General features: G+C 36.1%; 1 protein-coding gene across 4 annotated transcripts in view; it reads right to left on the bottom strand.

Annotated features, from left to right (window-relative positions):
- Positions 1 to 15,996, bottom strand: part of MTREX (Mtr4 exosome RNA helicase) — a 144,657-nt gene that overhangs the window by 55,577 nt on the left and 73,084 nt on the right. For all 4 annotated transcript variants that reach the window (XM_037798848.1, XM_037798850.1, XM_037798849.1 and 1 more), the window contains 2 exons: positions 12,598 to 12,748; positions 230 to 402 (listed from right to left, as the gene is read on the bottom strand). In XM_037798848.1, the coding sequence (XP_037654776.1) occupies positions 230 to 402; positions 12,598 to 12,748 (324 nt within the window). The remainder of the gene's footprint in view (positions 1 to 229; positions 403 to 12,597; positions 12,749 to 15,996) is intronic.

Below are 15,996 nucleotides of genomic sequence, written 5' to 3'. Positions count from 1 at the left end.
AAATGGTCTTCTTCAATTTAAATCCTTAAAATAAAAACCAGTGATGATTAAAAGACATTCATGTTAAGTTCCTCAATCAATGCCATCTGAAAAAGGTAAAGAAATATAATTAGTATAATACTGTGGCAGAAAGGTATTTTACCAAGATAAGAAAAAACAGAATCTTTATCCAAAATTTATTTTCAAATATCAAAATATCCAAGTATTTTATGAAGAAATAATGGCATACCTTCACCAAACGACCAGGTTGTAGAAATGGTAAGCAGTATTTTGGTTTGTGAATATATTCTTCAATTTCTTTACCCAGTTTGGCAAGCTGTTGTCTAATCTTGTAATAGATGACTACACTTTCTTCATTGGGAATTACTATTTTATTATACTGTTCTTCTGAGTTCTTTACCTCTGTTAAGAAACACACGTAAAATCTCAAAAAATTACGTACCTTACATAAATTATATCCAAAATATGTCTATTTTTTCCTACTACAATTGTAGGGAACAACAAAGTCAATTTGCATAGATTATACTAGAACTTTTGAGGAAAAGATCCTTCAAAAATGTAGCTATTTAAATTGAAATTAAATAAAGTCAAAAATTTAGTTCCTCAATTGTATAAAGCCACATTTGTGATGATTAGCCACTATCAGAATAGCTTGACAGTGGCAAATTTTGAGGAAAAGATCTTTCAGAAATGTAGCTATTTTAATTAAAATTAAATAAAATAAAAATTTTAGTTCTTCAATTGCATAAAGCCACATTTCCAATGTTTATTAGCCACTATTAGAATAGCTTGACAGTGGCAAGTGGCAACTGCACCGGATAACACAGTCACAGAAATGTATTTCCACCAACAAAGAGAGTTCTATTGCACAGTGCTATTTTAGACCTTGTAAGTAATGTGCTGGTTGAACTCTCAGCAAAGAATCCTGCTTTCTAATCACACCAGGCTTCCAACACTACCTGGGATTAGGTCTCTAAAACTGAAGACAGGTAATTTAACCATACTTGCCTCTCTGCTCAGTGGCCAAAACACAAGACTCGTTCAGCAGCAGTCCTCTTAGCTAATCTAACTACCTATGATGCCATTCCCTACTCCAATCCATTGCTTCCAGTACTGACTTCTCTTCCTAACTCACTCCATTATGCCCTCATACTACTGTTAAAATGCACATAACATAAAATTTACCACTAGTGACATTTATGACACTCACAACGCTGTGCAACCATCACCACCATCTACGTCCAGAACATTTTTATCATCTCCAAAGGAACTCGTACCCATTAGGCAATCACTCCCCATTCTTCCCTACCCCCAGCCCTTGGCAACCACTAATCTGCTTCTTACTGACTTTAGGCTATCAAATACTCTTTTACAGTTTTTAACTGTTTCTTTTTCTGATAATTGTGTACTGCCATAATGTGTATTGTTATGGATAACCTTCTCTGTTGATGACTTGTAAGAGTTCTTTATATATTCTGGGTACTAGACGCTAACCACATATATGATACACAGATACTTTCTTCGATTCTACAGGTGGTCTTTCCACGCTCTTGACAGTGCCCTTTGATGTACAAAAGTTTTAAATTTTGATGAAGTCTAATTTATCTATTTTTTTGCTTTCTCGCTTATACTCATTGGTATCATATCTAAGAAACTAATGTGAAATCCAAAAGATCATCAAGATTGACTCCTATGGTTTCTTCTAAGAGTTTTATAGCTTTAGCTCTTATATTTAGATTGTTAATCCATTTTGAGTTAGTTTTTTATATGGTGTGAGGTAAGGATCCAGCTTCATTCTTTTGCATGTGGCTGTCCAGTTGTCTCAGAAACAATTTGTTGAAAAGACTATTCTTGCCTTATCGAGTGGTCTTGGTACCGCTGTCAAAAATCAATTGACCATAGACACACAGGTTTATTTCTAGACTCTCAAGTCTATTCCATTGATACATGTCAAACTCCTCTATTTACCTCCATGTGCTTTAGTTTCTTTTTCTGCAAAATGAGTTAGAGAATAATTGACAAAACATATGGAAAGAACTTAGTAATAGTCTGGCACATAATAAGCATTCAGTAAGGATACTACTACTGTATTATTTTTATTATCATCCTCAATCTTTTCACAGATTGTTTCCTCTAACTTCTATTCTTTTACAAGTAGTGAGAATACAGCATCATTCTGGTTACTTTTATATGAACTGTGTAACTGCTTATAGGAACAGTATTCCAGTGATTAAAAACAGAGAATGTTATCCATGACAGCACACATTATGGCAGTAAGCAGATTATCAGAAAAAGCAACAGCTAAAAACTATAAGAATAGGATAGACTAAAGTCAGTAAGAAGCTATATGAGAAGGAAAACGGACACAGAAATGATATGCTACTGCACCACCAACTTAACAGGAATCAAAGCTTACAGAAATCAGTGAAACAGTAACTAATCAGTTTTTTGTCTCCATGGATTTCCCTATTCTAGAAATTTCATATAAATGTGGTCTTTTGTGACTGGCTTCTTTCACTTAACAAAGTTTTCAAAGTTCACTCATACTGTAGTACTTCATTTCTTTTTATGGATGAAAAATATTTCACTGTATGGATATACCACAATTTGTTTATCCAGTCATCAGTTGATAGACATTTGGGTTGTCTCCACCTTGTAGCTATTGTGAATAGTGCTACTACTAAACACAATAAGTAAGCTTTTGTTTGAATATCTGTTTTCAATTCTTTTGGGTATATACCCAGGATCAGAATTGCTGGTTCATATGGTAATTCTATGTTTAACTTACTGGGGAACTATCAAGTGTTTTCCACAGCAAACGAACCATTTTACATTACAACCAACAATGTAAAATGGTGCCAATTTCTCCACATCCTCTTCAACACTTTTTATTAACTGACTTGCTGATTACAGACTTCCTAGTGGGCATGAAGTGCTATCTCAGTGTGGTTTTGATTGGCTTACAGACCAATGATGTTGACAATCTTTTCATGTGCTTGCTGGTCATTTGTATATCTTTTTTTGGAGAAATGTCTGTTCAAGTCATCTGCCATTTTTTCACTGGGCTGCCTTTGAAATGATAATCTTGCCACTAAAATAACACTATGTTTGCAGAAATCAGTGGAATTCTAACTATGCACCCAAAGGAGTTGGGAAGATAAAAATGAAATCTGCTTGGATGTTGCTTCCTACTGATTCCCCCATTTCCCACCCCAAGTCATTTTTGTGCCCAGATCACTCCACCAAAGAATCAACAGTTTGAAAGATACTTTAAGAAGTCAAATCTATTTTGCAGTTAGGACTCTACAGCTATATATCACTCCCTAAAGTAAGTAAGTTTAGGTGCAGTCTGTTTTTCCTGTAAATTAAAAAAACCTCAAAGTCTTTAATCTTTTCTCAATATTAAAAAAAATTTGTTTTCATTTATGTCTTTCAAAAGTGACAAAGTAGGGGAGGATCTAAGATGGAGGCATAGAGAGGAGCGGAAGCTAACTAGTGCCCCTGGAACAACTAAAAAAAACCAGAAACAACTAGTATATAATCTGGAAATAACTGCAGGGGGACAAATGTGACTGTCCACTCATCATACACCAACCTGAATTGGGAGGAATGCCCGAGATCACAGCATAAAATCTATAAGTAAAAATTGCGGCTCCAAATCGGGAGACCCCTCCCCCACAGCCCAAGCTACAAAGCCTCGTGTTGCCAGAGAGAAGCTCTTTCCCAGCAAGCGAATATAGCTCAGCTGAGCTCCAACTGGGGTTTTAATTAGCGAGTGTGAACTGCTCACTACGAGGTACGAATCCCCAACAAGCAGACAGAGGCTTTAGGTGACAACTGACCTTGGAGAGCAGGAGGGTCGCTTCGGACTAGCTCTGTTCCTTTTTCAACTCAGTGGAGAAAGCCTCAGCCATTTTCAGTTCCCAGTTCTGAGACCCAGACAAGGGTATAGCACAGGAAGAGTGACCACTGAAATGCTAATGACCTCCCCCTAGGGTCTCTATCTTCTGTAAGAGGAAAGGGGTGGGGCCAAGCTCTACTACCTGCCTTTCATTCAGAACCTACACCAGTCAAGAATTATAGGCTAACAGGCGCCACCTGCTGGGCAGAAAAGCACAGTGACCTGAGGAATCACAGGGTGTACCAATTTTCTAAAGCACATCCTCAGGGAAACCAGATACTGAATATTTCTTCCTTCTGGGACCTTAGCCCACTCTGGTCTGGGGAGGCCGGATTGGGGTAATCAAAGAAACCATGCCTAGACAACTGAAAACTACAACCTACACCAAGAAAAAAGAGGTTATGGCCCGGTCAGAGGAACAAACTTGCACTTCAACTGTGATGCAGGAATTGAAACAACTAATAATAAGTGAATTCAAAAAGTTTAGGGAAGATATGGCAAAAGAGATGAACCGTACAATGAAAACACAGGATGTACATAAGGTAGAAACTGAAAGTTCAAAAAATCAACTGGTGGAATCTATGGAAATGAAAGGCACAACACTTGTTGAAATGAAAGATGAAAGAGATGAAAGACACACTGGAAACATACAACAGCAGATCTCAAAAGAAAAGAAAACACTCAGGAACTGGAGAACAAGGCACCTGAAAGCCTAATCAGATTATCAAACATCAAAGATAAAGAGAGAATCCTGAAAGCAGCAAGAGAGAAATGATCTATCACATACAACAGAAGCTTAAAAAGACTATGTGTGATTCTTATGCACTATACAGATAACACCTCTTAGGTTTTAATGTATTGGAATAGCTAGAAGTAAATACCTGAAACTACCAAACTTCAACCCAGCAGTCTGGACTCCTGAAGACAATTATATAATAATGTAGATTACAAGGGGTGACTGTGTGATTGTGAAAACCTTGTGGATCACACCCCCTTTATCTAGTGTGTGGATGGATGAGTAGAAAAATGGGGATAAAAACTAAATGACAGATAGGGTGGGATGGGGGGATGGTTTGGGTGTTCTTTTTTTACTTTTATTTTTTATTCTTATTCTGATTCTTTCTGATGTAAGGAAAATGTTCAGAAATAGATTGTGGTGATGAACGCATAACTATATGATCATACTGTGAACAGCTGATTGTATACCATGGATGACCGTATGGTATGTGAATATATTTCAATAAAACTAAACTTAAAAAAAAAAAAAAAAGACTATATGTGGATTTCTCAATAGAAACCACGGAGGCAAGAAGGAAGTGGTGTGATGTATTTAAGATACTGAAAGAGGAAAACCACCAACCAAGAATCCTATATCCAGCAAAACTATCCTTCAGATATGAGGGAAAGCTTAAAATATTTTCTGACAAACAGACAATGACCGAGTTTGTGAATAAGAAACCTGTTCTACAGAAAACACTAAAGGAAGCACTGCAAATAGAAAGGAAAAGACAGGAGTGAGAGGTTTGGAAAACAATTTTGGGAGATAGTAGCACAGCAATGTAAGTGCAGTGAACAAAGATGACTGTGAATATGGTTGAAAGAGGAAGGCTGGGATCATGTGGGATACCAGAACACAAGATGAACGATAAAGACTGGGACTGTGTAACTCAGGGAAATCTAGGATGCTCAACAATTGTAATAAAAGGTACAAATACGTTTTTACATGAGGTAGAACAAATGAATGTCAACATTGTAAGGTGTTAAAAACACGGTGGGATTGGGGGGAAAATACAATCAATGCAAACTAGAGGCTAGAATTAACAGAAACATTGTATTATGCTTCCTTTAATGTAACAAAAGCAATATACCAAAGCTAAATGCATATGGGGGGGTGGGGAATAGGAGAAGGGTGTGGGACTCCAGGCATTGGTGATGCTGTCTGACTCTTTATTGTACTTTAGGTTAATGCTGTCTTTCCTTTTGTCACCTTCTAACTATCAAGTTTGTTTGTTTGTTTTTCTCTCTCTCTTGCCTTTTTCTTTTGCCTCTCTGCCTTCTTTGACTCTTCTTCCATCTTTGTGGAAGAAATGTCCTTATATAGACAGTGGCAATGGTGCTCAATACATAAATATGTGACTATACAGGGAACCAAAGATTGTTTACTTGGAACGGAATGTACAGTGTTTGAACAAAACCATCTTAAAAGAAATGGGTGGACAAAGAAATCTTGAGGGTCCTATATTGAGTGAACTAAGACAGACACATAAAGGCAAATATTGCAGGATCTCACTGATATGAACTAATTATAATAAGTAAACTCATAGACATGAAATATAAGTTACCAGGATATAGAATGAGGCTAAAGAACCGGGATTGGTTGCTTATTATGAGAAGAATGTTCAACTAGGGTGAACTTAAATATTTGGAAATGGACAGGGGTGATGGTAGCATGTAATGAGAACAACTAACAGTGCTAAAAGGTGTGTGAAGGTGGTGGAAAGGGTAAGCTCAGAGTCATGCATGTCACCAGAAGGAAAGCTGGAGGTTAAAACATGGGAATGTATAAAACAGTGAATCTTGTGGTGGACAATGTCCATGATTAACTATACAAATATTAGAAATCTCTCTCACGAACTAGAATAGATGTACATTACTATACCTAGAGGTTAATAATAGAGAGGCATATAGGGAAAAAATATATACCTATTGCAAACTATATACTACAATTAGTAGCATCTTAACATTCTTTCATCAACAGTAACAAATTTACTATACCAAAACTATGAAACAATAATGGAGGAGGTGGTGTGGTTAGGGGTATGGGAGGATGAGTTTCCTTTTTATTTTGTCTTTGTTTCTTTTCTGGAGTAGTGAAAACGTTCTAAAAATTGAAAAAAAAATAATTGTGTTGATGGATGCACAGCTGTATGGTGGTGCTGTGGGCAACTGATTGTACACTTTGGATCTCTGGATAGTTGTACGGTATCTGAACAATCTCAATTAAAAAAAAAACCTCATAAAAAAAAAGTGACAAGGTACATGTAACAAATTAGAAAGCAAAGACTGAAATTCATGAGACATTACCCACAATCCTATCAATAACATACCAGGGTGGAGGGGGGCAAGATGGTGGCACAGAGAGAAGTGGAATTTAGTTAGTCCCCTGGAGCAACTAATAAACAACCAGGAAGAACTAGTAAATAATCTGGAAAAACTGCTGGGGGACTGTCCACACATCATACACCAACCTGAACTGGGTGGAATGGCTGAGATTGCAGCATAAAATCTGTAAGTAAAAACTGTGGAACCACACAGAGAGCCCCTCCCCCACAGGAGGCTGAGCTGCAAAACCTCGCTGTGGGGGAAACCAGCAGTCCTGGACCCAGCTAATATAGCTCAGCTCCAATTGGGGTTTTAATTAACAAATGTGGACTGCTGAATACAAGCTACAAACATAGACAAACTCCTAACAAGCAGACAGAAGCTTTTAGTGATCACCGACCTTAAAGAGCCAGAAGACTCCTGTGTCCTGGGAGGAGGAACCCAGAAGACCAGGTGTTGTCTCTGGCTGATGGGCGAAACCAGGGGACCATAGACAGGCTCTGAAAGATTCTTTCCCTTTTTTCTCTCTCTCAATCTGAGTGTCTCAGTGGAAAAAGCCTCAGCCATTTTAAGTTCACAGCGCTCTGACCCAGACAGGGGTGGATACAGCAGAGTCAGAAAGACAAAGGAGCTATTCAAATGCAGAAGATAGTTCCTTAGGGGGTGTATCTTCCCTAAGAGGAAGAAGGTGGGGCCCAAGCTCTACTAGCCTTCCCTTCAGAACTCAGAACCCAGAGCCTGGAGGAAAACAGCCAAAACAGAAACTAAAGGAGCCATACCTCCTTACAACAGCTGGGAGCAAGAGGCTGACAGGCACCACCTGCTGGGCAAGTTAGGAAAAGCACGGCAGCTAGAGGCCTCACAGGAAAGTCTGTCAATCTCTAAGACACACTCTCAGGGAGACTTGAAACTGAATATAACCCCATTCTGGGACCTGAACCCATTCTGGTCTGAGAAAATCTGATTGGGGTAACCAAGGAAACCAGATGCCTAGACAACAGAAATCTACAAACTACACAAGGAAAACCAAAGCTATGGCCCAAAGGAACAAACTTAAACCTCAATCAAGACAGAGTTGAGATACTGTTTCACTTTAATGAAACAATCAAAGATTTTTCAAAGAAATATGCTCAATCAAATCAAAAAACAAATCAACAATTTCAGGGAAAGTATGGCAAAAGAGATGAAGGATATAAAGAAAACACTAGGCAGACATAAGGTAGAAATCGAAAGTTTGAAAACACAACTGGCAGAATCTATGGAAATGAAAGGCAAAACACAAGAGATGAAAAACACAATGGAGACCTACAACAGCAGATCTCAAGAGGCAAAAGAAAACATTCAGGAACTGGAGAACAAGATACCCGAAATCCTACACACAAAAGAACAGACAGGGTAAACAATGGAAAAATATGAGCAATATCTCAGGGAATTAAATGACAACATGAAGCACATGAATGTACTTGTCACAGCAGGAAAAGAGAAGGGAAAAGGGGCAGAAGCAATAATAGAGGAAATAGTTAATGAAAATTTCCCATCTCTTATGAAAGACAAAAAATTACAGATCCAAAAAGTGCAGCATACCCCAAACAGAATAGATCCGAATAGACCTATGCCAAGGCACTTAATAATCAGATTATCAAATGTCTAAGATAAAAAGAGAATCCTGAAAGCAGCAAGAGAGAAATGATCCATCACATACAAAGGAAGCTTGAAAAGACTGTGTGTGGATTTCTCAGCAGAAACCATGGAAGCAAGAAGGAAGTGGTGTGATATATTTAAGATATGGAAAGAGAAAAACCGCCAACCAAGAATCTCATATCTGGCAAAAGTGTGCTTCAAATATGAGGGAGAGTTTAAAATATTCTCTGACAAACAGACAATGAGAGAGTTTGTGAACAAGATACCTGCTCTAAAGGAAATACTACAGGGAGCATTACAAACAGATAGGAAGAGACAGGAGTGAGAGGTTTGGAACACAATTTTGGGTGATGGTAGCACAGCAATGTAAGTAAACTGAACAAAGATGACTGTGAGTATGGTTTAAAGAGGAAGGTCCAGAGCATGTGGGACACCAGAAGGAAAAGAGGAAAGATAAAGAGTGGGACTGTATAACTCAGTGAAACCTAGAATGTTCAACAATTGTGATAAAATGTACAAATATGCTTTTACATGAGGGAGAACAAATGAGTGTCAACCTTGCAAGGTGTTAACAATGGGGTGGTACTGGAGGAAAAATACAATCAATGCAAACTAGAGACTAAAGTTAAGAGAAACATTGTTTTTATGCTTCCTTTAATATAACAAAGGCAATATACCAAAGCCAAATGCCTATAAGAGGGGGACATAAGGGATGGGTACGGGACTCTTCACATTGGCGATGTCTGACTCTTTTATTCTACTTTAGTTAACTCTGTCTTTCCTTTCGTGGCTTTGTAGCTGTCTTTTTTTTTTTCTTTTTTCTCTCTACCTTCTTTGACTCTTCCTCCTTTGTGGAAGAATTGGAGATGTCCTTATATAGATAGTGGTGATGGTGGTGAATGCATAAGTACATGATTATACAGGGAACCATCGATTGTTTACTTAGGATGGAACGTATGGTAGGTGAACAAAACCGTCTTAAAAAAAAAAACAGGTTTATGAAGAAATCCTGAGGGCACTATATTGAGTGAAATAAGACAAACACATAAGGACAAATATTGCAGGGTCTCACTGATATGAACTAATTATAATACGCAAACTCATAAACATGAAATGTAAGTTACCAGGATATAGAACGAGGCTAAAGAATGGGAAGCGGTTGCCTAGCATGAGCAGAATGTTTACCTAGGTTGAACTTAAGTGTTTGGAAATGTACAGATGTCACAGTAGCATGTTACTGTGAGAATAACTAACAGTGCCAAATGGTGTGTCAATGTGGTGGAAAGGGAAAGCTTAGAGTCATGTATATCACCAGAAAGAAAGTCGGAGGTTAAAAGATGGAAACGTATAAAACAGTGAATCTTATGGTGGACAATGCCCATGATTAACTATAGAGATATTAGAAACCTCTTTCATGAACTAGAACAAATGTATGACACTATAACTAGAAGTTAATAATAGAGGGGCACATAGGGAAAAAATATACCTATTGAAAACAATATACTACAGTTTGTAGTATTTTAACATTGTCATCATCAGTAACAAATGTACTATACCAGTGCTATGAGTCAATGGGGGGGGTGGTTAGGGGTATGGGAGGATTTGAGTTTTCTTTTTTTAGCTTTATTTCTTTTCTGGAGTAATGAAAATGTTCTAAAAATTAGAAAAAAAAATTAATTGTGGTGATGGATGCACAGTTGCATGATGGTACCATGAGCAATTGATTGTACACTTTGGATCTTTGCATGATAAATAACCAGAAGCTGGAACTTCGGAAAGCAGAGGGCATGAGATGAAGGAATGGTGAGAATATTTACGTTCATTGAGTATGTAACACAGTCTTGGGACAGAGTCCTATTCAGCACCTTGAGTTCAGTTAGAAGCCATGAGAGGCTTTAAATAAATGGGTAAGTACTTGGGAATTTTCTCTCTATTCCACACTGTACCTGGCATATTTTCTATGGAATTACAGAAGAATAAAATGAAGTTTAAAAATTAATTTACAGATTGTCAGAATACATTATTTTTAAAAAGTAGTAAAGAAAAGAAAAGGTAGGTGCACCAATACGCACCTCTGGCTTGTAACCTTATACTTGTTTTAAACAATATCTGAAATTGATTGATATGAGGAAAAACTTATTGAAACTCCTTCCTTGGTCCTAGTCTGATTTCAGTATCTCCTTAATCAAACCTCATGTCCAAACTGAACTTAAATTGTGTTAGTCTTGTTTTTTATTCTATTATATAGATTTTTTTATAGGGAGAGGGCAGATGTGTAGCTCCTTTAAAAATAAGGTCTTGGAAACCAGAACCCCACTTTCCTACCTTTTTGCTAAGGCTGTAGTATAACATCAAGCATAAAATGGCATTAAATATTTTAAGAAAATCACAAAATGTAATATGACTTGAAATTATACGTCCGCTATTGATTTTATAAGGTGTATTTTAAAAACTCAACTTTGCTTATGAAAATGTCAATACAGGCAAGTATTAAAACTAGCCAGCTTAAGTTGCTATTTTTTCTTTTTTATGCCTGTTACTAGGTTTTTTTTTCATTTAGAGAACTTTTTACATCCGATCTGGTGGCCTTGTTAAAAAGAGAAGACCCATACTATAATAAAAACAGCACTACTTAGGAGCACAAGACCAAGATTCTAATCTCAATTCTGCCACCAATCAAATGTGTAACCTTATTTTTTTTTAAATCTATAAAATGATGGCTATGATTACCATAGCCCCTTCTAGCTCTATGATTTGTAATAAAGAAGCCTCTCATAATTAAGACCTGAAGTAGTAAGGAAAAAGAGGAAAAAGTGATGAGTTATCATCCAAATAAGTATAAAAAAAGTGAGAAAAAATTCATTTGGATCTTCTAACCCTTTGTCATTTAAGTCACATTATTACAGTTTACTTAATTTTTGCTACATAAAACAAGTGGAACTGTCCTGTCCACTATTAAGGTGATAGAAATGTATCTCAAATTTACCTTTATTATAAAAAAAATTATGGTACATTTATAAAATGGAAATATTATTCAGTCCTTAAAAATCATGCTTTCCAAGGATACTTTACAAATTAAAAGCCAGAATCAATGAACTAGTGACTGTAAAGCATTTAACATGATGTGAGGCACAGAGCAAATACGAGCAAATATTTAACAGATACTAATTTTAAGTACAATCGTAACGATTATAGAAACTGCAGAGTGATCCGGTCCTTAAAAAAAAAACAGATGAATGGGGGAAAAAAAACCCACAATGTATTAAGTGTTCCTGTGAGACTACAAATGATGTTAACTTTTTAATCTTTTGCTTCATTTTCTATTTTTTTACAATAATTAAATATTATTTTTTATACTAAAATCTGTCCAAACCAGTATTTAAATCTTTGCCTTTATTTTAACTTTTAATCAGGTCTACATGATGATAATCACAATAACTTCTAAGATAAAGATCAGTCACAATTCTACTGGACCAAAGCATTATTTAAATATTAGAATCTAGAAAATTCTAAAAAAAATTGAACTCATATCCAAACTAAAGTCTTATAATTCATTAATCATTCTGTAAGCTTATGCTGTAACATTCTTTTACAATGAGAATATGGTGAAAGGGCTAGACTAATACACAAAGTTCTTACAAGTCAACTTTTAATATACCAGATTTTTATTATATCTAATTATTTAAGGACACGAGTTAACATGTGATGTACCTATAACAAATTATACTAAATTTGAATCAACTATAGAAAACTGTGTTGTCAGCATTTTCATACTACACTCTGAAATGTTTTAGTTGATTACAGTGACAAAACTACAGCTCCTGTTTTATGTCAGAACCAAGATTTTGGCTTATTAGGAAAAAAACAATGGTCAAAGCAGCCAATAAGGCAGGTTTTTTTTCTTGCTATTTAGTCCCCTAAACTATGCTTTGCTATAATAATTTTTTACTTACTCTCTACTACTCCTGGAATTGCTCTATAATGCTGAAACTGGTAGAAGGATTTTTCCAACATGTACTCAGGATTAATTTCTTCTACACGTAGCAAGTTCAAAACCATGTTGTATGTCAAATGGAAAGCACTGTTTAGAGGATCAGCTGAGCCCTAAGAGAGAAAAACGCATTAATGTAGGTTTTTAAAATACAGTTACACAAATATATTTAATCTGTTATATACTCCCGATAATTTAGTCTCTGTTAGGGAACTCTACAGAGGTGTGTACTTAAGCCTTTTCCTTTAGGTGACTAACACAGTCCAGTAAGAGTTTATCTTTGGAAAAGCAAAGGAAAAAATATCACTAAATAGGACAGTGATAGTTAAAGTACTATTTGCCAAATACATCCAGCTCTCTGTCTTGCAAGCATAACACAGGATAGCACTTTTTGGCCCCCAATGTGTAGAGCCAATAAGTTATGGGTGAGAGCAATGTGTCACTTCCCAGCCAAGTATTTAATTGCTGGTGTGAAAAGGTTACTTTTCCCTGCTGGCAGACTGATTGACAATGTTCAAGATCTGGTTGCTCTAGCATATTGCATCCTTAACAATAATGATTAGTAGAGCCTTTCCTATCAATCTGCAATGAACATACAGCATGTAAGAAAAATAAATTAAAAGTTACTAGGATTCAGGTCTGTTTTTGCAGCATAATCTACCCTGTGCTGACAGGGTACACTAAATTTATTTCAGAATGATAAAATAAGTGTCTTAAAATTCTCAGCTCCCCAGGATGCCATAAAACTGCTAAACGTTTCCCCCAAATTTACAGGTCATTCTTAGTCTACATTTTGATAATTCTACTTTCTCCTCCCAACTTGTTATCAAACAAAGACCAGACTATGGGGCTAGGCAGAATAAAACATTTTTACAATTGCGTGACCTAAACTCTCAATAAGATTTACATCCAAAATATTTCCTTGACACGTAAGACTTGCCTTTCATCTATGTTTCTCCAGAAGTATTTTTTTTTAATGCAAATCTTTAAGTATGAAAATGACATTGTATATGCGTAGGAGAATGAACAAATTCTTGGGAGAAAACGGGCTGAAATATTTAGAAGTGAAGTGTCACAATGTATGCTACATGTTTCTAAGTAGAATAGCAAAATAAATATCACACTAAATATATTACACAGGAGAGGATGCAGAGAAATTCCAGTGCACTGTTGGTGGGAATGTAAAATGGTACAGCCAATGTGGAAAGCAATACACTGTTTCCTCAAAAAGTTAAATATGGAATTGCCACTTGATTCAGCAACCAGAGAGAATGAAAACAGGGCTGCAAAACAGATACATGTACCAATATTTACAGCAGCATTATTTCCAGCAAAAGCTGGAAAAAACCCAAATGCCCATTAACAAATGAATGGATAAACAATGTGGCACATACACACAATGGAATATTATTCAACCATGAGAAAATACAAAGTTATAAGACTTGCCAGAATGTTTTGGAAGAACACTGAAAATATGCACAGTGAAACAAACAAGACCCACAAGGACAAAAATTATATGATTTTACTTGTAAGCCATAAGTAGAAATAGCAAAATTCACAGACAGAAAGCAGATTAGAGATTACAGGAAAAGTGAGAGTGGAGAAGAGTGTTTGTAAAAATGAAAAAGAAATTTAAAAACTATATAAATACACAGTACATATGTATGCACAGACAGAAAACAAAATGTGAATAAATGTTGACTCTAGGTGTGAGTTTACTGTACTATACTTTCAATTTTTCTATATTTGAAAATTTTCATAATAATAAACTGTGTGTGTGTGGGGGGGCAACCCAAATACTCTTTTAAGAGTAACTGGGTGTTCTTAAGTTGAGGTCTACACAAACATTACTGCATCTGGAATTTCAAATATATGCATATGGGATTTTGTGAGAAGCAGCAGAGCTTTCCCCCTTCTTACATGAGGGTATTCCTTAACTCCTTAAGAGTTAAGAGCCACCCACCTTAGAGTAGTAGTTAGCACATCATTAACACCTTGGTAGAATTTATTTTTATCCACTTTCCTTGGAAACAGGGCAAAAAGGATGAAGTTAGCATGAAAATCAGATTCTTAGAGAAGAGAGGAAATAAGATAACTTCAGCTACTTTATAATTAATTTTTAATTCCAACCTCTAGTTCTGCACAAAGCACTCATCTGAATTTTTAGTCAACTGAAAAGTCAACATGGCATTTTGACATCATACCCAAGCTATCCCAATTTGAACTGGTATAGCTATTAATAGCATCCACCTTCCCTCTTAAAATGTTCTAGTTTGGATGGTAAATTAAATTTATCTGTCTTACTCTTTCCCATTCCTGACCAACTTTCCCTCTCATATACAGATCATAGGTCAACAGAACCACTCATTTAAGCTTCAATTTAGGAGTTCTTTTGTTTCCTTCTTTTGCTTTATCTCTTTCTTTCAATTGATGAATTGTTGCAGATTCTTTCCTCAATATATCTTTGATTATTAGTTCTTTTGTTTCCTTACCACTACCACCATCCTGTTTCAAAGTTCCATGAAATCTTATCTAGGTTACTACAAGGACTACCCTAATTGTTCAGGTTTCAATTTCCCTCCCAATTTATTGGTCATGACGATGTCAGACTAATCTTCCTAAATATAATTTCACTGGGATACACAATCCCACTTGGTAACAATTATCTCTGTAGATACTAAAATCAATTTAGCATGTTGTATCAAATCTTTTTTTATTTTTCCCCAATGAAATAAGAGTAGAATACAAAATAATATAATGTATCACAGGTGAAAGAATATTAAGAAACTATGATTTCACACACATGCATACACAGAGAAGTACCATGTACTAGACATGATATAAAATGTACAGCTTGTGAAGAACTGGGTTCAAAAAAAAAAAAAAAGTTTAAAAATGCAGGCTCAGATTTGAATACCTAATTTAGCAATCAACGAAATAAAGTCTTCTCCCTCATCCCTACATATACACATAAATCCTTTGTTCTAGCAAAACTAGGGTCCCTTGATTCTAAAGCCACCCCCCCCCCCCCCGTTTTTCCCCAAAATATCTTTCTTGTTCTTCAGACCTGGAAATCAAAATGCAATCCTCCCTCCTCACCTCATTCTTTGGGGCTTAACCCCCAGCTTCATTTCTTCCATAAAGTCTTAAGCCATCAGTGTAAGTCTACAATCATCTCAAACTTCCCTAAACTGGTGTTCTTTAGAATAATTTATTCTAGCACTGAGTCTTACATAGTGTTTACCATTCAGTTTCTGATCTAGGCATATATGTAAGTAGATTCCCCAAATTTAAAAATGGTTACCGTCTAATGAAGATTTAGCATGTGCTAAGCAATGAACTGAGTGCTTTAAATGATAAA

The sequence above is a fragment of the Choloepus didactylus genome, chromosome 11 (genome assembly GCF_015220235.1).
Source record: "Choloepus didactylus isolate mChoDid1 chromosome 11, mChoDid1.pri, whole genome shotgun sequence".
NCBI lineage: Eukaryota > Metazoa > Chordata > Mammalia > Pilosa > Megalonychidae > Choloepus > Choloepus didactylus.
The sequence above is the reverse complement of the archived record's forward strand: the minus strand, read 5'-3'. Positions and strand labels throughout refer to the sequence as shown.